At 35.4% G+C, this 27,828-nt stretch overlaps 1 protein-coding gene across 1 annotated transcript in view; it reads left to right on the top strand.

The window, feature by feature from the left end:
- Positions 1–27,828, top strand: part of ADAMTS19 (ADAM metallopeptidase with thrombospondin type 1 motif 19) — a 261,863-nt gene that overhangs the window by 201,228 nt on the left and 32,807 nt on the right. The window contains exons 18-20 of the mRNA XM_043912190.1: positions 12,893–13,050; positions 17,269–17,422; positions 26,626–26,761. Coding sequence (XP_043768125.1) covers positions 12,893–13,050; positions 17,269–17,422; positions 26,626–26,761 — 448 coding nt within the window. The remainder of the gene's footprint in view (positions 1–12,892; positions 13,051–17,268; positions 17,423–26,625; positions 26,762–27,828) is intronic.

Genomic DNA, 27,828 nt, shown 5'->3' with positions numbered 1-27,828 from the left:
TTAAGTTTAATTAGGTTTATTTTTGTTTTTATTTTCATTAATCTAGAAGGTGAATCCAATAAGATGTTGCTGCAATTTATTTCAAAGAGTGTACTGCATATATTTTCCTCTAAGAGTTCTATAGTATCCAGTCTTACATTTAGGTCTTTAATCCATTTTGAGTTTATTTTTGTATCTGGTGTTAGAGAATGGCTACTCAGTTACCTGTTGTTGTTTAGTAGCATATTATTTAGCCTCCATATATTTGTGGTTTTTACACTTTTTTCTTGTAATTTATTCCTTATCACATAGTGTTGTGGTTGAAATAGATGCTTCATATGATTTCAGTTTTCTTAAATTTACCCAGGCTTGCTTTGTAGCCCAACAAGTGGTCAATCCTGGAGAACATTCCATGTGCATGCGAGAAGAATGTATATTTTGCTGCTTTTGGATGGACTGTTTTATATCAGTTAAGTCTATTCAGTCTATTCTGTCATTTAAGGCCTATGTTTCCTTATTGGTTTTCTCCCTTGATGATCTGTCCATTTATATAAATGAGGTGTTAAAGTCCCCCACTATTATTGTGTTACTGTCAGTTTCCCCTTTTATGACTATTGTTGTTCAGTCGCTCAGTCGTGTCCGACTCTGCGACCGCATGAACTGCAGCACACCAGGCTTCCCTATCTTCACCATCTCCAGGAGCTTGCTCAAACTCATGTCCACTGAGTTGGTGATGCCATCCAACCATCTTGTCCTCTGTCATCACCTTCTCCTCCTGCCTTCAGTCTTTCCCAGCATCAGGTTCTTTTCTAATGAGTCAGCTCTTCGTATCAGGTGATCAAAGTATTGGAGCTTCAGCTTCAGCATCAGTCCTTCCAATGAATGTTCAGGATTCATTTCCTTTAGAATTGGCTGGTTTGATCTCCTTGCAGTTCAAGGGACTCTCAAGAGTCTTCTCCAATACCACAGTTCAAAAGCATCAATTCTTCGACACTCAACCTTCTTTATAGTCCCAGCTCTCACATATATACATGACTACTGGAAAGACCATAGCTTTGGTTATACGGACCTTTGTCGGCAAAGAAATGTCTCTGCTTTTTAATATGCTGTCTGGGTTTGTCATAGCTTTGACTGTTAGTGGTTGCCTTATATATTGAGCTGCTCCTATGTTGGGTGCATATATATGTTTACAATGGTTATATGTTCTTGAATTAATCCCTTGATGATTATCTAGTTTCCTTTTTATCTCTTGTAACAGCCTTCATTTTAAAGTCTATTTTCTCCTATATGAGTGTTGCTACTCCAGCCAAGAGTCGACTCATTGGAAAAGACCCTGATGCTGGGAGGGACTGGGGGCAGGAGGAGAAGGGGACGACAGAGGATGAGGTGGCTGGATGGCATCACTGACTTGATGGGCATGAGTTTGAGTAAACTCTGGGAGTTGGTGATGGACAGGGAGGCCTTGTGTGCTGCGATTCATGGGGTCGCAAAGAGTCGGACACGACTGAGCAACTGAACTGAACTCCAGTTTTCCTTTTTTTTTTTTGTCTCTCCTCAACAGATCAAGGTCAGCAAATGCCCTCTTTTGTTGGATTCTCAGTCTCCACATAATTTCCCAATGTTTCCATGCTGTGGGGCTCAAGCCTGGGCCCTGCTGTATTCTCTGATATACTGTCTCTCTGAGGAATCACTTTGGCTTCATTCTTTACATTTTTATTTGATGTAAATTATCAAATTTTCATGTATACCTCAGAAATAATGTCTAAATCAAAAGCTTTTCATCTGTGCAGAAACCTCTTTTTTAGTTTTCCCATTATAGTAAATGTCAATGTATCAGTGTCCTATGACTGTTGTGACTGTTACCACAAACTTGGTGGTTTAAAATGAGAGGAGTGTATTCTGCCAAAGTTCTGGAAGCCATAATCAGTTTCACTGGACCAAAAATCAAGGTGTCTGCAAAACCATGCTCTGAAGTTTCTAGGGTGGCATCCATTCCTGATCTCTTCCAGATTCTGTGCTCCCTGCATTCTTTTCCTTTGACCGTAACACTTCAATATGTACCTCCCTAGAATCATTGCCTTCTCTTCTTTTTCTGTGTTCCACTCTTCCTTCCTCTTAAAAAGCTACATGTGATTGCCTTTTAGGCCCACTATGGTAATATCCAGAAAAATCTCCCCATCTGAAGACCCTTAATTTAATCATATTTTCAATGTTATTTATTTGCCATATAAGATAGAATTCATATGTTCCAGGGATTCCAACATGAATATCTTTACTCCCCTTAAAACCCTTTTTTTTAAAAGTTGTGGTAAATACATGTAACAAAATCAACATCTTACCTATATTAAGTGTATAGTTTGATGGCATTGAGTACATTCACTATGTTGTACAGCTACCACCATCCATCTCCAGGACTTTTAATCTCATAAACCTGAAACTGTACCCATTAATAGTAACTCCCCATCCTCCTCTCTTCCCATTCCCTGGTAACCTCCATCTTGCTTTTCAAGCTCCATGAATTTGACCACTCTACTTATCTCTTACATATGGAATCACACCATAAATGTCCTTTTATGACTGACCTATCCCTTACCATAACGCCCTCAATATTTAGCTATACTGTAGCATAAAACAACATTCCCATCTTTTTAAAGGCTATTGTTTCAAGGTGTGTACATATATATATGTATATATGTTTATATATATATATATATGTAAAACACCTTTTGCTTATCTATTCATTCATTCATGTATTCTTGGGTTGCTTTCACATTTTCAGCTATGTGAATAATGTTGCTATGAATATGGATTTACGAATCTCTCTTAAAGACCTGGCTTTTCATTCTCTTGAGTATATACCCAGAAGTAGAATTCCTGGATCATAGACTAATTTTATTTTTAATTTTTTTAGGAACGATGTAACATTTTCCACAGTTACCACACCATTTTCAATTTCTACCAACAGGTTACAAGGGTTCCAGTTTCTTCATATCCTCACCAACACTTGTTTTCTGTTTATTTTAATAGCAGCCATCCTGATAGCTATGAAGTGTTACCTCATTAGGGATTTGATTCGTATTTCTCTAATAATAAGTGATGTTGAATATCTTTTCATGCACTTGTTGGCTTTGTATAACTTCTTTGGAGAAATATCTGTTCAGGTCTTTGCCCATTTTTTACTTAGGCTGTTTGATTTTTTTGTTGTTTTTGATCAGTTTTTTTCTCTATATATTCTGGATCTGAATCTCTTTATCAGATTGATTTTCGATATTTTTCTCCCAGTTTGTGAGTTTTTACTCTGTTAATAGTGTCTTTTCATGTAGTTTTCAATTTTCATGAAGTTTGTCTGCTTTTCTTTTATAATCTGTCCCTTTGGTTCAATGTCCAAGAAATCATTGTCAAATTCAATGTTGTGGAGCTTTTGCCTTTTATTTTCTTCTAAGACTTTTATAGTTTTAGGTCTGACGTTTAGAGCTTTGATCCATTTTGAGTTAAATTTTATATGTAGTATTAGAGTCCAACTTTAATTTTCTCCATGTGGATACTCAGTTTTCCCAGCACTACTGGTTGAAAGACTCTCCTTTCTCCATTGAATGATCTTGGCACCCACGTAGAAAGCATTTGGCCATATATGTGAAGGTTTAATTCTGGGATCTCTGTTCTATTCCTTTGGTTCATATGTCTGTTTTTATGCCAGTAACACAGGTTTTGATTACTGTAGCTTTCTAGTAAGTTTTGAAATCAGGAAGTGTGCGTCTCCAGCTTTGTTCGTATTTTTTCAATGTTGTTTTGGTTATTCAGGGTCTCCTGAGATTCCCTATAAATTTTAGGATAGATTTTTTTTTTTAAATTACTGCACAAAAAAACATCAGAATTTTGATAGGTATTGCACTGAATTTGTAGGCCACTTTGGATAATACTGACATCTTAACAATATTAAGTCTTCTAAGTTATGAATCTGAGATATGTTTTCATTTATTTATCTTCTTTCATTTCTTTCAGAAATGTTTTGTAGTTTTCATTGTATATGTATTCACCTCTTTGGTAAAGTTAATTCCCAAGTATTTAATTATTTTTGATGCTATGCTACTGTAAATAGAAATATTTTCTTGACTTCCTTTTAGATTGTTCATTATTAGTGTATGGAAATGCAACTGCTTTTTGTGTTGACTTTATATCCTGCTACTTTACTGAATTTATTCATTACTTCTAATGGGTTGTTTTTTGCAAAATCTTTAGTGGTTTCTACATATATCATCTGCAATCAAAAATAATTTTAATTCCTCCTTTTTTATTTAGATGCCTTTTGTGCTCCTGAATTTGGTTCAGAAGCTAGTGTTTTGTTGAGGATTTTTATATTATTATTCTTGAGGAAAATTGATCTTTAGTTTTCGTAGAGGTATGCTGTCAGGAAAATGCACAACAACTGTGGGAAAAATTCTCACTGAAAACAGTTTAAAATGTTGAGCAGAGTACAAAATGAGACGGGAAAAAAGGAACACTTTTTAAATTTACCTCTGAACTGGAAAGAAGTTAGGATCCCTCACCTGCCAGAAACAAAATGAGAACAGGAAGCCAAAGTATAAGGCTAACTGAAGCCCCACTTATGCTTAATCCTGGTGATCAGTTTAGGCTTCAAGAGCCAGCAGGAACTGGACAGAAGACAAAGCCCAGGATCTTTACAAAGTAGAAGCTCAAGACCTCTGTGTAAAGGGGGCCCCGAAGAATTTACAAATTCAGTGTGAGCTCAGTGTGAGGAGACACCCTATGTGTTTCCTTTATACCATAAAAGGAGAAAATCAAGAGATGTGTCTGTGGTCACTTTGGCACTGAGTGAAGGTAGAAAAGCTACTTTCCTGAGCATTTGTAAACCAAAGTAAATGTTCCTATGGATTTCTAGCCCCAGCTTACTCTGTGAAGTCCAAAACCCTCAAGACATTTCTTTTAATGAGGTTACCACGGTGGCTGGTATGTGCAAATGCAAGTCCTATTTGAAGATAAGTCACCTTTAAACCAGGCCTCAAAAGAATTCTATAAAGTTCAACAAATACAATTTTATAGTTAAGAAAAAATTTTAGGAAACACAGAAGGAAATAGACATTATAAGCAAAGCACAAAAAATAAGGGAGAGAAGAATCAGACATATATATTTGTATCATATACAGAAAACATAAAAATATTATGGCAATGTTTTTAAATACATAAAGGAGGGATTTAAAAATAAGAATTAACAAAAGTTGGCTAAATTTGTATTTAAAGAAGAAATATAATTTTTTAAATAAAATTTTAAAAACTCAATTGATAGAAAATAAAATAGGAGACAAACAACAAATATTCCTAACCAATAGGTTAGTTATAATGGAAACTGTATGTAGATGTTAGTGTTTATTATCTACCTTAAGAAAAATAGCATTTTTAGTAAATTTGGAGAACCGTCTGCCCTTGCTCTTCTATTTTATAGTAAATATTATATTAAAATTGGTATTCTTTTTTCCTTATATGTTTGAGCATTAATATTTTCTTTCTGGGAAGGTTTTATAATCCCCAAACCTAATTTCTTTAGTGTGTGTGTCTGTGTGTATGTGTGTGTGTTTATAACTATCCAGATGTTCTTTTTTTCTTGTGTCAGATTTGTTAATTGGTGTCTGCAAAAAAACAATACATTTAACTTATCCTATCAAATTTATTGTCTTGAATTTGTTTATACCATGTCCTTATTACACTACAACGTGTGTAAGTACTATAACAATATTTCTCCTATCATTTCCGATATTAATTTGTCTTTTTTCTTAATCAGAGTTTTGTCTGTGTTGGCTCTTTTGAAATAACCAATTTTTAGTGTTATTAATTGCATCTATTGTTAATGTGCTTTCTATTCAATTGACTTCTGGTCTTATTTTCATCTTGCTTACTTTAGGTTTAAATTGCTGTTGTAAATACCATTTTAAAGTAGAAAATTAGGTAATTGATTTTAGTCCTTTCTTCTTTGCTAATATGACAGTTTTTCTGTCTAGGCACTGCTGTAGCTGCATTCCACAATTTTTATAGGTCCTACTTTTAGTTTAAAATATTCTGAAATTACCATTGTGATTTCTCCTTTGACACGTGGGTTATTTGTAAATATATCATTTATTTCCAAATATTTGTACATTTTCTAATAGGTATTTTGTTATTGATTCCAGTTAAATCTATGTCTAAAGAGAATTTACAGTTGACCGTTGAACAACCTGGGGGCTGAGGGTGCCTCCCCTTCACAAAGCCGAAAATCCAAGTATAATTTATAGTCAGACCTCCATATAGACTTTTCCTCCATATATGCCATTTCTCTCTATCTGGGTTCAATTTAACATTTGTGAATTCAACCAACAGAGGAGGCAGGAATGGTGATCATGTGGTAGTGAGGTATTTAGCACTGAAAAAATCCTTATATAAGTGGCCCACGCAGTTCACATGCCTGTATTCCAAGGGTCGGTTGTACTGGGTGTGATTTCAGTTGAGGCTTGTTTCATGGCCTAAGGCCTATATTGGTCAATATTTCATTTATATTTGAAAAAATTTATATTCTGGAATTGCTGATTCTTCTCTAATATCATTTGGCTCCATTTGTTCTATTTTTGTCTCAAGTGTTCTATGTTCTTATTGATTTTCTACTTTTATCAACTAAAGAAAAAGAACTATTGAAATCTCTGATTAAAGTTGAGGGTTTTTCTGTATCTCCTTTCACTTATGTCAGTTTTTGCTCCATGCATTTTGCTGTTCTGCTATACACTTAGGATTATATAATTGCCTTAATAAGTTATAGATGTCATTTAATGTTTTACATTTAGAGTGATTTATATTTAAATAGCATTTAAAAAGTTCTCGTTTGATCTCAGAATATTCTTTGCCCTGAAGTCCATGCTATCTAATATTAATATAGATGATACATCTTTTTTATTAGTAGTATTGAGTGCTTCTTTCCATCCTTTTAGGTTTAAGCTCCCTATCTTTTATTTTTAAAGTGTTAGTTGCTCAGTCATGTCCAACTCTTTGTGACCCCATGGATTGTAGACCACCAGGCTCCTCTATCCATGGAATTCTCCAGGCATGATACTGTAGTGGGTTGCCATTTCCTTCTCCAGGGGATCTTCCCCACCCAGGGATTAAACCCGGGTCTCCTGCACTGCAGGCAGATCTTTACTCTCTGAGTCACCAGAGCAGCCCCCCCCCCCCCAAAAAAAAGTGCATTCTTGCGAATTGAATAGCCAGTCCTTTTTGCTCTGGGGCCTGAAAACCTCTCTCCTTTAACTAATATTCAAAATACATTTAAATGTAATTGTGGATGTATTGAATGTTTCTATGTATTCCATTCCTTTTTCTTTTTTCTCTTTATCTGACTTCTTGTTGGAGTATTTTTTCAGTATTCCGTTAGTCTCCTTTATTTGCTTATTAGCTGCATATAGCTCATGTTTTATATTTTCATTTGTTGCTTTAGGATTTTCCATATGGATTTTTAATTTATTATAGTCTCCCTTCAGATTATATTGTGTCACCTTAAATATACTGTAAGTTCCTTAAAGCACTGTACTTCTCTTTACTTGCTTCCCTCCCCTCCTTTGTACTGTTACACATTTTATTTCTACATTTTATATAATCATTTTATTTCTATATTTGCTTTCAGCACCAAAATGCAGTCTAATCATTTATGTTTCAAATAGTCAATTAGATGAAAAAGAATTAGTGAAAAAAATATTTGCATATTTTTGTACATTTGTCAACACCAACATTATTCATACTTTCACTTAGATACCTGTTTACATCTGAACCATGTTCTTGCAGCCTGAAGAACATCCTTTAATACTTCTTGTTGAGCAAGTCTGCTGGCAGCAAAATTTCTCAGATTTTGTTTTTCTGACAGTTTACTTTGCGTTCATATCTGAAATATATTTTCACTGTATTTACTATTTTGTGTGGGTTTTTCTTTTTCACTTTAAAGATTATGTTTCCTTGCATTAGTTCTAATGGTATATCCAGGATATTCTTACATCTTTTCCCCCCATATGCAATATTCCTGTTTCCTTTCTAGCCACTGTTAAGATTGTTCTCCCTATCATTGGGTTCCAGCAGTTTGAATATGTTGTGCCTTGGTATGACTTTCTTTATGCTTATGCTGTTTTAGTTCCAGTGTACTTTTCAGATCTGTAGGCTAATGGTTTATATAAAATTTGAAAAAATTTTGAGCATTATATCTTCAAATAATTTTTGTGCCTATCCTCCCTTTTCAGGGAACCTTAATTCTAGGCCTCGTCCAACTTTATTTCTAATTTGCCAGCCTTCCTAGGTTCTCCTCTGAAGAGTTTATACGTTCAGTAAGACCTCTTCACTCTGATAGCAAAAGATGCATGTTTTCCAGCCCTACACGAGCCCAGGAGGTGTGCAGTTTGTAGGTCCTAGATAGTTAGTCTTTTCCTAACCTTGAGGAATCTCATTCTACTTTTTTATAGCTTAGTATTTAATTTCAGGCTCAAAGGGACACCTTTGCAGATTTTCTTTTTTTTCTTTTTTAGCTTTTGTAATAATTATATTTTCTGTTTTGGTTGTTTTTTCTAATTACCGCATCCTAGGGGAAAAATTGCATTTTGTTAATGGCTCCATTTGTTTTCTTGAAAAATACTAGAACTTTTAGAAAAAAAAAATGCATCTTCTTGTTACTTAAGAAATTAGTCAGTAATAATCAGCAGTTAACGTGGACAGAGGACCCTGGCAGGCTACAGTCCATGGGGTCGCAGGAGTCGGACACGACTTAACGACGAAACCACCAATCAACAGTTAAAGGCTGTGACATTTAGGATGTATAGAAACACAAGATTTAGAAAAAATAGTTCAAGTAAATTGAGATCATTCTCCTTTAAACTACAGTGACAGTTTCTACCACAAAGATTTTTGGTAGATGAAGGATGAAACCAATGAAATGGTTATTTTAGCGTGGCTCTTAAAAGTTCTCTTATAGAACTTTAAGTTGCCAATAGTTGGTATAATACAAAGCTTCTTGATGTTAATAGTGTTTTACGAGTTAGAAGGTAGCCAAAATTCTGTAATAGGAAGCAAAAAGAAAATTTTGAAATAGCATACACTTGATACAAACTACAAGGTACCCCACTTCCCATATTCCCTATGTTCTCTCAAATTCTGCCAGGTGCCCAGTTATTCCCATTTCTTTTCATCATGCCATTACATAAACTTATAAGGTTAAAGAAAACTCCAAAGGAAACAAAAGTAGAAAAGGCTTTTAAGAGCTCAAAAACAGTAATATGAATTGCTAAATGAAAGGGCTGATGGTTAAGTGCAACCAGTGAGAGTATAGAAGGCTGTGACAGGTTAAATATGGATAAAGGTCTCTACAGCAAGCATAAATAAATGAGATGCTCTAGGTTATGTCCCTCACACCATCTCAGTGTATGAGATAGTTTGAAGCTCATCTTTGTATGACTTCCTCTTCTCCAGTACTCCATAAAACAGATTCTAGCTGCCTTAGTCAGTGAAGCCCTTGTTATCTGTGCTCTGCTGAAGTTACCCCTCTGTGTGGTTCAGTTCAGTCGCTCAGTCATGTCCAACTCTTTGCACCTTATGGACTGCAGCATGCCAGACTTCCCTGTCCATCACCAACTCCTGGAGCTTGCTCAAACACATGTCCATCGAGTCAGTGATGCCATCCAACCATCTCATCCTCTGTCGTCCCCTTCTCCTCCTGCGTTCAGTCTTTCCCAGCATCAGGATCTTTTCCAATGAGTCAGTTCTTCGCATCAGGTGGCCAAAGTATTGGAACTTCAGCTTAAGCATCAGTCCTTCTAGTGAATATTCAGGACTGATTTTCTTTAGGGTCTGGGAAATATCATCAGGCAGAAGTCAAGTAATTTTAGAGGTTGCCTTTGGTCTCCTCCTCTTGGGGAATCTGTCCTCTGTTGTCCGTTGAAGCAGTCGTTTCATACATTGTCTTACTTTTCTGGTTGTTTACAGCGGGAGAGATAGTGAAGCACCAGTTATTCAGATTTGGCCAGATATAGATTTTCTAAAAAACAGATTTTTAAAGCTAATGAACTGAAAAGCCAAGAAACAGTACTCACCCAGAATGTTAAATCTGCATATGGGGTTGTTCTTAAGGTCGTAAGTTGTATGGATTTTCAAATACATCCATGTGGCACTTCAGGAAAGAGGGGATACTGAATTCCAGAAGACAGTTGAGTCTCAATATGATGCTTTAGTCACCACAAAAAATTTTCAAGGCATTTTTATTAGAGATTTTCAGGAAATATTCCTTTATAATAGTGCCTTGAATATATATTGAAAGACAGGAAAAAGAATGAAGTTATACTGGTCATTAGTACAAATTTAGACCAAAAAAATTCTCAGAATATTTAATAGACCTCAGAGAAATACAAGGAAATACTTTAACTTTTAGGAAAAATAATTAGTTTTTAATCAGTCTAGCATTATCAGAAGTATATCTATTTGTAGCTGGTAAAAGGTATTTGCAAGGTGTTGAGAGTTTTCTGGCAGCATATTTCCTTTTCACGTTTAAAATTCAAGGTAAAATTAATACTTAAATAGTTTTCATACATCTAAAAATATGTATGCTTAATATTTCATCAAAAACATTACCCCTTATGTGTAGTATGTAGGAAAAATATTATTTGGTAGAAATTGAGGTAAATTTTTAATACTTTTATTAATACAGTGTTCATAATAATGGAAATAAAAACACCAAAAAATCTCTTAGTTAACCAGAAAAAAACAGATAATGTATAATTTATTTAATTATTTTAAATTTGAAAGGCAGATAACTAATAAGCAAATGAAAAACATCTTTAACCTCAATAGCAAAAAAGATTTTTTTTTAAAAAAGAAATCTAGATTGTTCAAAATTCAACCCCTGATATTTCTCCTCAATCATTTATTTTTTTAGTCTTTCCTATCTATGTGCTATCATAACCACTGTTTCTCATACTAGAAATCTGGCATCAGCCCTGACAGTTCCTTTCACCCAGGGCAACCAAGTCATCAGCCTATTTTATCCATTTCACTCTTGAATTCCTCTTCACTTTCTACTGTCAAGTCAAGCCACTATAACTTTCCAATGGGATACTATGTCAGTGTGGTATTTTATCTTCTCTATGCAAATTTGTCCTATGCAAGTCCATTTTCTGCACAATATTGTTCAAAATCTTATAGCTTTATATTTTTTTTTTCTTAGGAAAAAGCTGCTGAAAATTAACACAGCCTATAAAGTCTGGCTGTTCCCTACTCTCCAGTCTCATCGGTTCATGATCCACATTAGGACATGTGGCATCTGCACATTTGTTACTTGCACACCACGCTGCGCTGGTGACCTTTGCATTAGTAGTTCCCTCAGCTTTGAACACTCTCCCTGTGCTTCTCTTTTCCCCTGGCTAGCGTCCTCCATAAATGTCATCCTTCAGACAAGCCTTTCCTGACTCCTCCCTCACAAGTTTCAGCGTAATTATAATTATTAATCATTACTTATGCCTTGATTAATGTCTGGTTTGCCAGTTAGTTGATTAGTTTTGTGAAGCCAGAGAACATATTTCTATTGTTCATATGGGAATTCCCAGAATTTTGAATATTCCCTGATTTATAGCTGATGCTTTATAAGCAATTATTTAGTCATTATTAAATATTATATAAAGGTGCTTTCAAGTAGGTGTTCAGAAACGTACACTTTCATAACTTCAGTTATGAAAGCCTAAATTTATGCAAACTTTATGAAAATCAATTTGCAGTTGTTTTTTCAAATCTTTAAATGTCAGTTTTTTTACTCCAAAATTCCAAAGCTGGGAATCTATCCAAGGGAAATATTCAGATATACAAATAATTAGTGTATAGTATATTTATCTGAGTGTTATTCATAATATTAAAAAAGTTGAAAAATCCTCAAATGTTCAATAAATAGAGATTAGCACAAATAATATTGGGAAGATTTATTAGCTTAATTTATCAGAACATTTTCATAGAATAATGACATAAAAGCTTTCAGTGAATCTTCATGTAAATGTTTTTGAAAGAGATTCAATTATATGAGAGTGTCTGAAAGCTTAAATAAAACATAAAATCATTTGTAAAAAAAATAGAAGGAATCCTTAATTTTAAGTGGTTATCATAGAATCTCATTTCCATGTTATGGATCTTATTTAAGTTGCGGCACAAATCAAGTCAAAACAGAGAAAGAGAAAAATTATAGGTAAACAAAGTTATTCTGTACAATTCCACATAAATGATGGCTGTTTATGGGTAAGAACTAGCATTTATATATATTCTTGTACACAGTAAATCACAAACTAGGAATGTTAAAAGGTTCTGAGTTTTGTTTTTAAAACCACCACGTTATATTTGAATTGTTTTGTGTTGAACATAACTCTCATTTTGAGCTGTTAGTTAACATGCTATTTAATGATCCTTCTGTCATCACACCCTTTTCTTGGGTGGCATGGGAGTTACAGAGCATGTATAAGATGTAAGTACTAGCCCTCACGATGTTCATAGAATCATTACATAGACAACACAGACAACTCTAGCCTTAATATGTTAAAGAATAAATGACTACGGGACAAAATAAGTATAACACATATAGTATTATAACACATATAACACATGGACGTTTTCAATGGAAGTTTTGAGGAGACAAAAATAAATGTGACTCTATGGTGGTGGGCAGCTTTAGGAGAGAAGGAGAATTTCCTGTGGCATTTGCTGTGATTATAGATTTTCCCAAAGTGGAGATGCCTCATATTTTACTTTAGGGAGTACTGACCATTTAGTTTAGAAATGCACGAAATGCTTTTAACAAAATCATGCAAAAGGGACAGTGATTAACGATGCTGACTTGCTAATTTCATAATATTTTGTAACCTCTTTATAGCTCTCCGAGACACTGGAAAACAGTCTATTAACAGTGACTGGAAGATTGAACACTCTGGAGCATTCAACATAGCAGGAACTACTGTCCATTATATAAGACGAGGCCTCTGGGAGAAGATCTCCGCCAAAGGTCCTACTACAACACCTTTACACCTCCTGGTATGAGGGCATGAATCCATAACATTGCATAATCAGCTTCCTACGACAAAGGACATTCCCACTATGCTTTCTCTTTTTTCCAAATTTGGATTGTCAAGTAGATATTTAAAGTTACTTAAGAGGTGGGATTTTAGGAGGTTTTTTGTGAGTGTTTGAAATCAAGATGGCTAAAAGTGGAAATTTTTAAATTTAAAAGACAATTTTACATTTTAAAAATGGACATGATGTTTTGGGGAATTCTCAGCCCACAGTAGAGGTAAACTAGCAGGCAATAAGGTTCCTCTTTCCCTAAAAGTATATGTTTACTGATCAGAGTAGATGTCCGTAAAGATTAGAGTGCTTCCCAGGTGCCGCTAGTGGTTAAGACGTAAGAGACACAGGTTTGATCCCTGGGTCAGGAACATGGCAATCCACTCCAGTTTTCTTGCCTGGAGAATTCCCCGGACAGAGGCGCCTGGCCAGCTACAGTCCATAGGGTCGCAAAGAGTCAGACACAACCGAAGCGACTTAGCATCCATGCATGCATGCATGGCAAAAATGTCACATTTCATACATCTGTGAAACGGGTACCACCTGAGTCTATATAAAAGGCCCTTGAGAAAAATGGTATTGGTCCCTGGGGAAAACACTTGTTAACTATCTAACAAGGCTTCCAGTTACCCCTTGTGTTCTTACTAGGTTAAGTGACTCCTGTAAAGAATTATGATAACTTGAATGTTTGGGATAATAAGTTTCTTTACCTTGTAGCAGAAGACTAGGTCTGAGTTTGGAGCAAACAAATCAGGACACTGAGGCTCTGCACCCGTGCCGGTGGCAGGTTCACATGCCCCTTTTGTCCTTGGTCATTGCCTTCAGTGCTAATGACGCAGGAGCCGGAGGACTGACTACACAGCTAGAGTGCTTTTCATTCTGGTGGCAAAGTCTGAGATTCACACACTTCAACATCTGAGTCCACACATAAAAACAACTGTAAAACACAGTCAACTGACTGTTTATTTGGAGTGTGATGTGCTACATTGTTTAATATCTCCTTACAGTTTAAGTTGAATTTGTCCTCAGCTGGAGACATCTGTGTTGCCAGTCTAGGCACCAGAGGTTCAAATCTCATTGGCCCATTTGCTTTTCCCTAGTTGAATGTGCCTGCAAATCACCTGAGGTTCTTGTTCTTGTTAACTGAACATTGGTCTGCCACTACTACTGGTTCACTGACCACGTTTCAAGTAAGAATGTTTTGTAGAACTGCAGTCAGTAGGCTTTACCAACAAGAATGCATGAAGGGAGGGATGTATAAAGGGAGCGAGGTGAGTTCCATGAAGCCTTCTGTTCAAAATCTTAATAATAGTAATAATATACACCATTCATCAAGCACTGAGAGCAGACCCTGTCCAGAAGTGCTTTACATTCATTATGGCATTTAATCCTCAGAATAACACTGTGTGATATGTATTATTATTATTATTCCATTTTATAGATTAGAAAACACTAAATATTTGAAAGATTAAGTACTGTGCTCAGGATCCCCCAATAAGTTATTTTGTTGTTGTGATTCAGTGATGTCTGGCTCTGTGACCCCGTGGACTGCAGCACTCCAGGCTTCCCTGCTCTGAATAAATTAGATGTTAATCCATCATCCATGCTGCCTTTCCTGATACAAAGATCAAATCTAAGTTCTTTATACTCGAGAGCTTTGGATCATAATTATGCATACACTTTAAATAATGTTTTTGTTCATCTCCCCACAGTTACTTTGGATCCTTTAATTTGAATTGGAAACTCCACTCTTCGCCTTCTGCCATCTGGAGAGAGGGGGGGGGAAATGACTAAACAAACATCATATGACCAATATCTGGCTCTTTCCATGATTGGGTCACTTAGAATAACAACATTATCAACAACAAACATATGTTTAATGATTTGGTTGCTGAAAACGCCATCATGTTGCCTCCCTTTCATGAGTGTAACCTACATATTTTTATGGAACAAGACTGAAGCTCTTTTAGTGAGCCTCTAATTCAAAATTTTAAAACAGTGTATGTGAGACCTTACTGTTGGGCAGAGGGAGTTTCCTTGCTGCAGAATCCTTAATCTGACTGGTAATTACCAAGGTTTTTCCTGGAAGCATGAAACATAATTAAAGTCAGTGAACTATGTCTAAAAGAAGGCATCTATGTGACCTGGATTTATTCAGTAATCCAAAGGAAACTGCACTTCTAAAGATATTTTTCTTTAATGACTATTACAGATTGAAAGCCGGCACTGAACTTTGAAAGGCAATACCTTCTGTGCCATGCTTCAGTATGTGCCCCTCAGCTGTAACTTTCCTTCTTGCAAAGAATACTGCCAAATTCAGATGGTTTAAGAAAGAGCTAATGATTTTGTAACTAATGTCTTTATTTTAATGGAATTAGATGTTCAAGGACAATCAAAAGTCCTATTAATGAAAAGGTAGTTTTTTAAGAAAAACAGACATGTTTTCATGTAATTAAATAAGTTGACAAATAACTTATTTATATGTTCATTTCATCGATTTAAAAATCATGTAATGGTCTGGTTCTGTTCATAAACAAGATGAATCCATCTCTCTCCCTTTTTTTTTTAGCTTATTGAGCTGAAAAGTCACTAGCAACATGAAATGAGATATTTAAAGTCGTAGCAAACACTGCCATGTGCTTAGGATCAGTATCCAGCATGTTACATACATGTGACTTTTAGAAGCATTATTTTTGTTGTTGATCTAGTTGATTCATAATGCCATCATACTAATTCCTCAACCCACATATTAAAATGTGTCATAGTATTTCTATTAATATATTGAGGCAAAATCTTAAGGAAAAAAAGTAAAAAAAAGTTAACCTTAAAAACTCATTTTTTCCCCCAATAAGTGTTAACTCTATAGCCTATCATTACAACTATCTTGATATAGATTAAATATCAAAATTCTCTAATATTTGAATTTTACTTAAAATTTAGATATATATTTTTTATGTATCACATCATGTTATATAGATTGCTTCCTTAAATCCTCAGGTTTCCCTTGTGGCTCAGCTGATAAGGAATCTGCCTGCAATGCAGGAGACCTGGGTTCCATCCCTGGGTTGGGAAGATCCCCTGGAAAAGGGAAAGGCTATCCACTCCAGTATTCTGGACTGGAGAATTCCATGGACTGCATAGTCCATGGGGTCTCAAAGAGTCAGACACAACTGAGTGACTTTCACTTTTCCATAAGTCCTCAGATCCATAGACGTCATATATCCAATGGGCTTGTTTGACATATTTGATGGAAATGAATTTATAAACAAACATATATTCTCATTCATTCTTTTATTTTAAATGAGTATTTTTCATGTATTTTTCTTTCATTTAAAATATGTATGTTTGCACCATACATGATGCAGTTCTAAGCTTGATATTGTGTACTGTGGGATAACATCATGGACTTGGTTGCTGCTAATGATTTAGTTCAGTGTAACCCACAGTTCAACCCTTCCCATACGTCCTTTATGATTTATACTGTTTACATACATGTACTGTTTATATATGTGTACCTAACTGTACCATTATTAAGTTACTTTGCATTTAAAAGTTTTTTTTTAACATAAATTTCTTTTCAAAGGAAATGATCTTTACTGTAAATGAAAAGTTAGTAACCTTGCCAAAATTAAAGTTTAACCATAAGCATACATGGAATAGTATTCTTATTCATCAGTTGGCCTAGAAGTTCTCTTCCCCTTATGAAGTGAAATAATTCCCAAAACCTTCTGTCCTCTTCCTCTATTGACACAGGGACTTATCATTCATATTTTTCTAATATGAATGAAAAGGCTTCATTTGATACTAGATTGTGGGTTATATCTTGATGTTATGTAGGACACATGTCCCTGTCCCCCCTACTAAAGTCATCTCATACATGTACCATGCTTTGGGAGACTGTGTAGCCCATTGACTTGGGAGAAAATAATATGGTATCTCTGATCTCATTCAAATGGGCTATTTTTTCATGCCATTGTTAGCTTAGAGGTAAGTGTATAACTGCAGTGTTTACAGAAGTAGGACAGTTTCAGCATTAAAGCGATAAGGTCACAAATCTACTGTGTATGAAAGGAACATGCACAGCATACCAAAAGCATTTTAAGGTATCCATATCCTTAGTTTTATGCATCACATTGAATATGCTCTGATTTGATCTGTCTGCTTTGAACCCTTCTGTATATATTATAGGTGCTGCTGTTTCAAGACCAGAATTATGGTCTTCACTATGAATACACCATCCCATCAGACCCTCCTCCAGAGAATCAGAGCTCCAAAGCACCGGAACCCCTTTTTATGTGGACACACACAGGCTGGGAAGATTGCGATGCCACATGTGGAGGAGGTAAAGCATTTTTCATTATTTATCTTTCCAAAATAGCTGTTTTCCGATTAACTGTTGACAGTTAAGACAGATCCATAACCTCTTATCTAAAATTTCAAACTCCATGAGGGATTGGAAATTCAAAGTTTTTTGAAACACATTTCATGTCTAAATGCCTGAACTATTTTGCAGCAAAATCTGGCATGAATTAAAGGCTGTTTACAGTTGTTACATATCTCACTCAGTATGATTACTCACTGCATTGCTTTTCATCAATATTAACACTTATGGGGGGTGCCCTGTACATCGTGCAGATTGTTATATGATATTCATACACTTTTATTTTTACTTGGGACACTATGTCATTTAGAGTTCAGTCAGATGAGAAGAAACCAACAAAACATATTAAGATAAGCAACCAAAAGACTAAGTGGAATGGATTCAAGAGAAAATAGCATGTGATGAATTAAAGGAAGGACTCAAGGTAACTTAGGAAATTTTGTTGAAAGAGTAAAGCAGAGAAATGTGGTGTTAGCTGGAGAGGAATATGCGTCAAAGAGTTTATTGTTTTTTTAATAAGGAGAATTATACATGATTGCTTGCCAGTGTATGTTTTCTAGAACAGAACAGAACAGAAAACAAGTGATGCAAAGGAGAGAGCAAAACATTTCTGGAGTGATGTTTTAAGTTGGCAAGGTGGATGGAATAGGATAGGGCTTCAGAAAGAAGTATGGATAGCCTAGTAATAGGAGAAAAGACAGTATTTTGAACAAAAGCAGTTGTTGGAAACTTATGGTGGTACTCCTTTTGGTTGCATCTATTTTTATCAAGATAGTCCATTTTTCTGAGACTAAAGGTGGAAAAGGAGATGTTGGAATTTTGAAAAGAGAGGAAATGTGAAGTGGTCACTTAAGGGAAGAAGAAAATGAATGAAACAGTACTTGTTCTGACCATGTGGTAGCATTGATGGTCCACTTGATGTTCATGAATTCAGCTTGACACTCATGTCAGAGTGGTACATTACCCTCCAGGTATGTATAGAATAGAGATGTACTTGTGGTGTAAGTTTCGGAATTGCCATGTGAGCATAGTAAAAGGAGCATACATTAGACCTGAGGTTGTATGTAAGGAGCCGAAAATGATTGACCATGGAATTTAGTTGTATATGGAGGAAAACAAAGATATGAAGGGCTTGAAAGACAGTCTAATGGTGGAGGCACTAATGAATTTTAGGGTCTGGTGGGGTTAAAGAACTTTTAAACTCAGAAGACTTTTAGACTTAAGAACAGGGCTAGAAATACAGGAGATGGTGACAGAAAATAGAACTGAGAGTATAGAGGGGATATAGTTATTAGTAATAACAAGACCAGGAGAGTTAGTGGCTTCAGTGAAGTGAAAGGACACATCTTTGGGACAAGAAGAGAGCCTAGAACTGAGAGTCCTTGGTGTTGAAGAATCATTCAAATGGCTATGGTAATTACAAAAAGAATGGTGTTACTGGATAGCCAGCAAGAACCTATTGTATAGGTTCTTGGAACCTATACATGGAACTCTGCTCAATGTTATGTGGGAGGCGTGGATGAGAGGGGTGTTTGGGGGAGAATGGATATATGTATATGTATGGCTGAGTCTCTTCGCAGTTCACCTGAAGCTGTCACAGCATTGTTAATAGGCTATACCCCAATACAAAAGTAAAAGTTCAAAAAATTAAAAAAACAAACCAAACAAAAATGTATAGGGAGCAGTATTAGAAACTAGAACAATAATCCAGGAGCTTAAACTCTTAGAGTGAAAAGAGATTGATCCAGGGGTTGGTGTTTGGCTGCATCAAGAAGGGGACTGCACCGCATGGTCTGCCCCAAAGCTGTAGGTTTAGGAAGAAGGGGGAGTGGTCTGCCTCTGGATGCAAAAGAATGGAGTATAAGCAAGAAAATGGCCACCCCACTGGTGACCATGGAGAAAGCAAGAAATGGTTTCCTCAGGAGACAGGAGAAAAAGGTGCTGGGAACGTCCAGAGTTTCAGAGACAGGGGAGTCGCTGCTATTGCTAGAGCACTCAGACCTCTGGAACTCTCCCCTGGAACTCTGGAACTCCAGGAACACACAGCCCCAGAGCAAAGGCAACGTGGTAAGCCAGGAAGGGGAGGATTATACAGAGCAGGCTTTGCTCCTGGGGGTTATAGAGTAATTATAACAGAAGAATTTCTAGTCACAATTTAAAAGCTTATAGCAGTCATCCTTGGCACAATGAAATTTTCATTGGCCATGTTTCTTCAGGGCCTCATTATCACCATGTGACTTCGATCCTGTATCCTCTGGTCCTCTCCTGCCCATGTTCCCATGTACACCCAAATTCCTGTGCCTCCACTTCACCTGTTTCTTACTGATGCCAGGGCCCATTGCACTTAAGGGGCTCTGCTTCACATCGCCTCTCCATAAAAAAGCAAAACACAGATAGAAACAAACATTTAAAGTGAAAATCCACAGAGTTCTTTCTTCCTTAGTATAACTCAGACAAGAATGACCAGCCACCATCCCATGGTGGGTCATGAGGAAGCTGAGCAGTGAAAATGTTGCTGGTTCCTATTACTGCACTCAAAGGCAGTCATTAAAATCTGTTTACATTTGACTCCAAACAGGAAAATGTTTGCCCAGTGATTTTATTATTCTCTTTTTTTTTTTCATTCTGCTGTAATTGTGGTCTAGTAAAAGCTTCAGAAGTAAACATACAGAACTTGTCAGTCTTCAGTTTAGACAAGAAAATTTGGAGGGGTTAAAATTTTTTTTCCAGAATCATACAGCCTGGAATATCTTTTGTCACTTGCCGGGCTTTAATAAATAGAAGTTCAGTATAAGTTACTTTAGGTTCAAAGTCAGAAGGGCTTTTAAATATTCTTAAACATGACTGTGTAATTATTAATGTGAGAAAATCGAAGTGCATAGAGATTAAGTGCCTTTCCAAAGTCACATGTCCAGTGGAAGTGGAGCCAAGATTAGAATCCAGGACTCCTGAGTTCAGATCTTCTTTCCTCTTTGTCATACACTTCCTTCAGGAGCAGCTCAGGGATTTAGTGATTTCTTCCCACAAAATATAGCATGTCCCTTAAAAAGATTACATAGGTTTTCTTTGGATTCAAAGAGATGTTTTATTTAATCTGTTAAATAAGAATTTAGCTATGACCTTACTTTTATTTCAAACGGCTTATTTTATAGAAGTCCTAATTATAAGCAACTTCTATATGACTTGCACTTGAACGGACCTTCTCTCTCAGGTCTGTTCCATTGTATTTAGTCAACAGTTTTCAATTATCTCTGACTATGTTAATAGAATGTATATTCATTTCAGTGCCAAAATGTTTCTGGGCATTTGGATATTATTTTCCTTTGCAGTTCATAAATAAAGTGGATGGACAGGGTTTCAAGAATCGCATCATTTCTGACTCTGTTTTGTCGATTTTATAGCCAGAAAGAGCTTTGTAACCTTTCAGCATATTCATGAATTAAATGAAAGTAAGTTCAAAGCACAGAACATTGGAAACAGATTCAGGCAAAATTTATCTTCAGCAGCAAAGAATAATAAGACTATTCTACTTCATAGGAATATTAAGCAAAAAAGAGCAAATAAAGTATCATAGGGCAGTATATAATTTCAGTGTTTAACATAAGGTGTTATTTTTTTTTAAACACATTTTTAAGGAACTACATTCCAGCAATAAGTGGGAACAAGAAATTTTTTTTTAAAATACCTAGTTTCCAGTAGCTCAGTTTTTATTATCATGATCTTTTATATCAGTATCTCTGATTTAAAATAACCTGTTAGAATTCCTTTATTATGCATGTCTATTAATTTATTGATACATGTTATTATAAGAAAAGCCTGAGATATAAATTTTTCCTCTTTTAGAAGAAATATTACTTTAGTGTTTTACTAGTAAATATTACTTTATATAGTAATGCTGGTGATCTTAAGTAAATTTTTCCAGCAGTTTTTAACATGTACACTTTTCATGACAATCTTGTCAAATTCAAATCATACTCCTAGAAAACTTCAAATAGATGTGTCACTTTGTACTTCAGCATTGACTATTGATATTGGTCCTTTTACTTTCAAACATCTTAAAACATATTTGTGAAGTAAATATTTACTTTGCATTGGTGTTCTAAAAATATCTAAAAAATCTTTGAAGGAATGTTTTAAATTTATTTTGGCACCTCAAAGTACAGGTCAGTGGATAAAGGATTTTTTTTTTTTTTTTAACAAAAGGCTGTTTGAAATGATCTTGATCTTCAGAGGCAGCAGCAATCTATAATTCCATAATATCTGAAGGTTTTTTTGTGAAATCTGCATTCTGCATACTACATACAGTAATTGCATTACTCGATTAAGTCTCATTTTTAATCTAGTAGGTGAATTAATGACATAAAACCTAGAATGAAGGCCCTCAAATTTAATAACCTGTTTTGAAATAAATGAAGAGTTAAATATGCTTTTAGAAAATCTGAACAGATACACTTTGAAGGGGAAAAAACAAGTCAACATTCCACATTCTTCACATTAATCCAAATCCTGCTAACTTACGACTTTTATGCCATTAGCCTTGTATTGTGATATCCTCTAGACACGGCTCTCCTTGGCCATGGCCAGAGTCCCTGGATGCATCCAAGCCTTTGGGTCCAAATTCAGGAACTATCTCAGTATACAAATGCCTGTATCTTATTAAGGGTGCTGGGGTTTTTCTGTTTTTCCCTTTCACAGGCACTTTGCCTGTACCAATGTAAATGTTATTAGCCAAAGAAAATGTACCCAAATATATATTTGCTCTTCTTTGCATTATTTGGATTCAATAATATTTCATGTCATTTCATGTCCTACTTTCTTTACTTAAATTACTAGGAACATTTATATTCTTGTAAACTCTTTATAAATTTGAATTGTAACACCTAAATGATAATCCATTTGTTTGATTTGCTGTATATGATTATTCCCCATAATTGGTCATTGAGTTTGCAAATGATTTTTTACCATTTTAGGAAACATGGTGTTGAGATGAACCTCTTAACTGTGGCAAGTGCTTTGGGCTTGAATTACATGTTTATATTTCATTTAGTGATCCCTTTACCAATACTGATTGTACTTTTACTTTTGCTGGGTGATTCAGAGATGAGTGCTTTCTGTTTTTAGAGAATTTACTGTCCTCCCTGGTAGGGGTTAGATAATAATAAAAGCGCCATACAGAGTATGTACCGAGAGCTGTAGAAAGCCTTCCAGGGATATGCATAAGTGCAAAGTCCCTGGGGTTAATGAGAATGTTTATTAGTCAGGTGCAAAATATGAGAATCAAACTGTGGGAAATTATTTGACAAAAAAAGTAGAAGCCAGTTTGTGAAGGTGTTAGGCACTCACAATATGAAGACTAATGAATTACACACCAGATATGAAGTTGTTTGATATTCTTAATAAGAGAACAAACAGGTCTTTTCACTTATCTAGCCTCAGTTTGCCCCTCCGTAAAATGAGCCTGATATTCCCTGCCCTCAGCTCCTCACACATAAGGGTGCAGACATTCAGCTTCCTTAGCAGAAAGATGTGGTGTTAAATTAACCTCTACTGGATCTGCTTGAAGAGGAACAGTAAAAAGAAGGGAAAGTGAAGCCCACATCACTTGTTTCATTTTTTTTGCTTATTAACAGGAAAGCAAAGCAAAGACAGCAACTCTTTCCTGTTTTCTGAGACAAAGAGGCCAGATCAGTTAAAGTGTTAGGCACTCAAGTTAAATTTAACTTAAAAGTTAAGGGGATACCATTAAAATATTTGTGTGTATGGAAGTGACAAGATCAGATTGGCTTATTTATTGAGTGTTAGGAGCAATACAGAATATATTTTTTTCATTAAAATAAAAATGAAATTGTCATATTAATGCTAAGCCCAAACCTTGTGGGGAAAAATGTTTTATAGAAATGTAAAAAGAATGACTAAGAATGAAAGGACATGACATGATTTTAGAAGCTACTCAAGTTAAAAAATGTATGCTTGAAAAATAAGCAGCATTCTACATTCTACTCAGAGAAAGACCTTCTTCCTCATTTAATTATTTTTACTTTTGGCTTAGTTGCTTGCTAGTCATTTTTAGTTTAATAGCAACTATATTAATTAAAAATTTTAAGAGAAAATTGTGAAGAAAATGAATACATATAGTGTCTTTCATATAGAGTTCCCAAATTTTAGTAAAAACTTTGGAATGTACTTACCTTTCTATGGATGATATGTTGAATAAATTGTGGTCCATTCACAGCAGGAATTACTGGTTGGCAACAACAAGGAACAAATGATTGATATAACGATGAAGATGAGCCTCCAAAGGGATCATGCTGCGTTGAAAAAAATATCAGTCCCCAGTAGTTATACACTGTGCATGATATTTTCAAAACATTCTTGAAATGAAAAAAATCGTAGGAATGGAGAACAGGCTAGTAGTTGCCAGGACTTAACTGGCTGGCGGATGGTAGGGGAAGTGAATGTGGCTCTAAAAGGGTAACTGAAGGGATTCCTGTGGGGATGGAAATATTGTACATCTTGACAATATCAATGTTAGTCTTTTGATGGTGATGGCTTACTACAGTCTTACAAGACATTACTGTTGCAGGGAACTGGATAAAGGGTATTCAGATCCTCTTATTTCCCAAAGTAGATGTGGGTAAAAAATTATTTCAAAATTAAAACGTAAATTTTTCAAAAAAAAAAAAAGTTTGAAATGTCCTATAACATGTAGAGAAGTTCAGTTTTGTGTCCTGAAATTCAACCTCCTCCTCAAACTGTTTCCACATACATGATGCAGGTTTTAGAAATGTTATCTACCTGAGTAGAATAGAGTTCTATTAAAAATAGCCATTTTATGGATTAAATACATAGCATAGAAAAAATAACAGGTTATCTCTGAGACTGGAAAAGAAGGAACACAACATAATATCTAGTTTTTGTTAACTGTCTTCAGAGAACAAAGAATCAGTAAATAAAAATTACCCTTCCTTTTAAAATTTTGCCCAAATTTGGTGATAAGATGAATTCGTAATGGTTATTGTATTTTGTTTATAATTAATTTAGAACATCAAAACAGATTTCCTAAATAATGATTTAGTGGGAATGACCCAGAGATGAAGTTAATTGCCATAAAGCAAATAATACTCTGTCAACAGCTTGCATCTACTCAAGATTCAGGCATAAGGCCAGTTACTTCATCACTTTTCTGTTCGTCCCTTGGTTCCACAGTATTGGATGTATTGTAAATACTGCTATTAGATGCTAGAATGGAAATTTCCTGTGTTGGCTGGGACATAAAAATATATAAAAGAAAAAATCAAACAATAACATTTCCATATGGCTTTAGGACACTGGTTGTATTTTCATAGGCATAATGTGCCTGTAGCTGAGCATTAGTTTTTTTTCCCCCTTGATTCTTTTGTTTTTGTTCAATGAAATTTTTTAAAAGTAGGGCTAAACCCTCTTCTGTCTGCCAAAAAACTTACGATGTGAGCTTATTTGCTACAGTGTGGATGGAAATGTCCCAAGTCTTATTCACACAGCTTCATACTTGGTTAGAACACTAGTAAGGCACTCCATGAATTGGTGCCAATACCTGTATCTCTTTTGATATATCAGTACTTGAAAGATTTTTGTCATTAGCTCAGTATGTCACCTCTGGGCCAGCATAACTAAAGTTAGACGCTTTCTGAGTAAAGGAAAAAATGCAGTATAATTAACTCTGAGTTATTCATTCCGTGACTACAGTGAATTTCAGCAAAAGCTTTCTGGGTATTGTCTGTCTGTCATCCTTCTGTGCCGCGGTTGTGAAAAGCATTAAATTTAAATTAATTTAGACAACTCCATCTATTCTGTAAAAGAGTGCTTTATGACTGTGAGGTTTTAAATTCGATTTTAAAACAAATATTTCTAAAAAGCAACATTTATTTTAATCCTGCTTTTAGGTAAGCATCATTGTCATGTGGAAATAATACATACTTATGCTAGCATTATACAACATTTGTGTAACATCTATTTAATACATAGGTCAGGTCATAAAAGAGTACCTAAAGCATAGGGAAACTAGGTAGATGTTGACCAAAAATCTCCTGAGTTCTCACATTTAGGGAACCGCTACCTAGTAAGGCTGGTTTTCTCTGTGAAGAAAACTTAACATTGTAAGTCATTTCTGCTTCTCTGAGTTTCCTAATTATTATTGCATGACAGTCATAGGACCCTAACTAATGGGCCTTTCAATAGTGACACAAAGACTTCTGATTTTTTTTTTCCTTAATCCTTCGTGACCTGTCTGGCTTTACAGTTATTGACTGATTTAATTATTTTTATAGGGTCCAACAAGTTACATTAGATTATTAAATCCTATACAGATATTTAGACTGTTTTAGGAAAACAGAATCAGCACATGTGTAGTTGGCTTTTTCAGTGTAAGATGAAATAATAAAAGTGTTGTCCAGTAAGAGTGCTTACAAGGTTCTGAGCAAAATGATTATCACATACAAATAATCAAACTTCATAATCAAACTTATAATCAAAACTTCATCTTCATATATAATCAAACTTCTTATAATCAAACTTCATCTTATAATCAAACTTCATCTTACCAGAGAAAGGAGAAAAGCCCATTTTCTGAAATCTGGTGAAAAATGGGAAAACTACCATGGTTTTTCTTAGAGAACAGGATAATCATTAGGGAATGAGGATTTCTTGATTTCTTGGGTTCTTCACCAAAAGTGACAAAACAGATTTGAGTTATACTTGAAATAAGCTTATCTCCTAAAACCTACCCCTGATGGTGTACAGCCAGATGATAAAATGTTCACATGTTTATATGGCTGTTTATGTGCTTTTGTGACAACACAGAGACTTTATAAAAATACAGCTTTCCACTGAATGCTAAAAGATGATATCATCCTTTATAAATATCTTTAATGTCTTACAAACTTATGCTACCATAATCTTTTTGTATTATAAAACTTGCCATTTGCTAACAATTAAAAAAATTATTGTTCATCTTGCTTAAGCCTAGAGATACATTTTGTTTTGCAAATTATAAATAATATCATCTTCATTGATGTAATCTAAAATTTGTTTAAAATATGAAAAGTACAAGCCTAAGAATACCTCCTAAGTCCATCGCATGGAGGCCTATAATAACATTTCTTTTTATGTTTATTTCCTCTTTTCAGGAGAAAGGAAAACAACAGTGTCTTGCACAAAAATCATGAACAAAAATATCAGCATTGTGGATAACAAGAAATGCAAGTATTTAACAAAGCCAGAGCCACAGATTCGCAAGTGCAATGAACAGCCGTGCCAAACGAGGTAAACTGTCTCCCCACTCATTAAAGAATCAGTTTCTTAAAAGCCGTGCCGTGTGTTGTGTACCAAAATGAAAGGCTGTAAATAAGCAAGGTCTAAGAAAGGAGGGTAAACAACTCTATGGAACGAGTGTTGGAGAAGCAAGGCTAGGATTGATGTCCACTGTATCTATTGTTCACAGTGTGAAAACAACTTCTAACTGAATAAGGAAGGAGTAATTAAAATTATTTGGTAACCTGTTGGTCACCTCTTCAGAAATCTAGTTATTTGGCTGAATTCAACTACTCAGTTCCTAAATTCTCCAAAATGATATGTTAGAACCTGCCATTGATGATATAAACTAAAGTGGGACTGACCAGGACCCAGTCCCTGACACAACAGCGAAGGCATTTGGTCCTTCTGGCCCCCAAGGTTAGATTCTCACTTCTTTGCCCCAGAGACAAGCTATTTGATTCTTGATCTCTGATCACCGGATTCCTGACCTGGGTCCTAGTTATTAGAAAATTGGTTCCTTTGGTCCCCTGTGACTTTCTCAGTGAGTAATAAGCAACAAAGCAGGCAAGAAACCCATGAGTAGGGGATAGAACAGCCATGCTGAGCAGCTTAAAGTGATGTAGAAGGAAGGATACCCGTTAGTAACCAGCAGAGATGGGTGAATGGAACCTAAGCATGGTTTTGGAGCATGCTTTCCATGAGTCTCTGTAGAATGGTTTCTGGCACAGGGCTCCTGAAAAATCACTGTGGTCCCATATAAAAATTGATGTCGGGCTTGAGTGGGACTCGGCTCCAGTGTCACTCAGCCTCACAGCTTTGAAGGATAGAGTGACAAAAAGAGTCTGAGGCTGGGTTGATTTCTCTAGAATCTGGAGACAGAGACTTTTGTTCTGTCCTGACACTCAGAGATTTGTTGAAGCTCAGTGAGTTAGGGTGCATTCATGAATTCTTAGGGAGTCAAATGATTGATCTGTCCCAGCAGTTTCTGCAGTGGAGTCATAGTGAATGTATACATCCTGCAACTCGGATATTCAGAGAACTTGTAGCTTTGGGACGCTGTCTAAGATAATCTTCCT

This window comes from Cervus elaphus, chromosome 9 (assembly GCF_910594005.1).
Source record: "Cervus elaphus chromosome 9, mCerEla1.1, whole genome shotgun sequence".
Lineage (NCBI taxonomy): Eukaryota > Metazoa > Chordata > Mammalia > Artiodactyla > Cervidae > Cervus > Cervus elaphus.
Note: the sequence above shows the minus strand (reverse complement) of the source record. Positions and strands in the feature narration are given on the sequence as shown.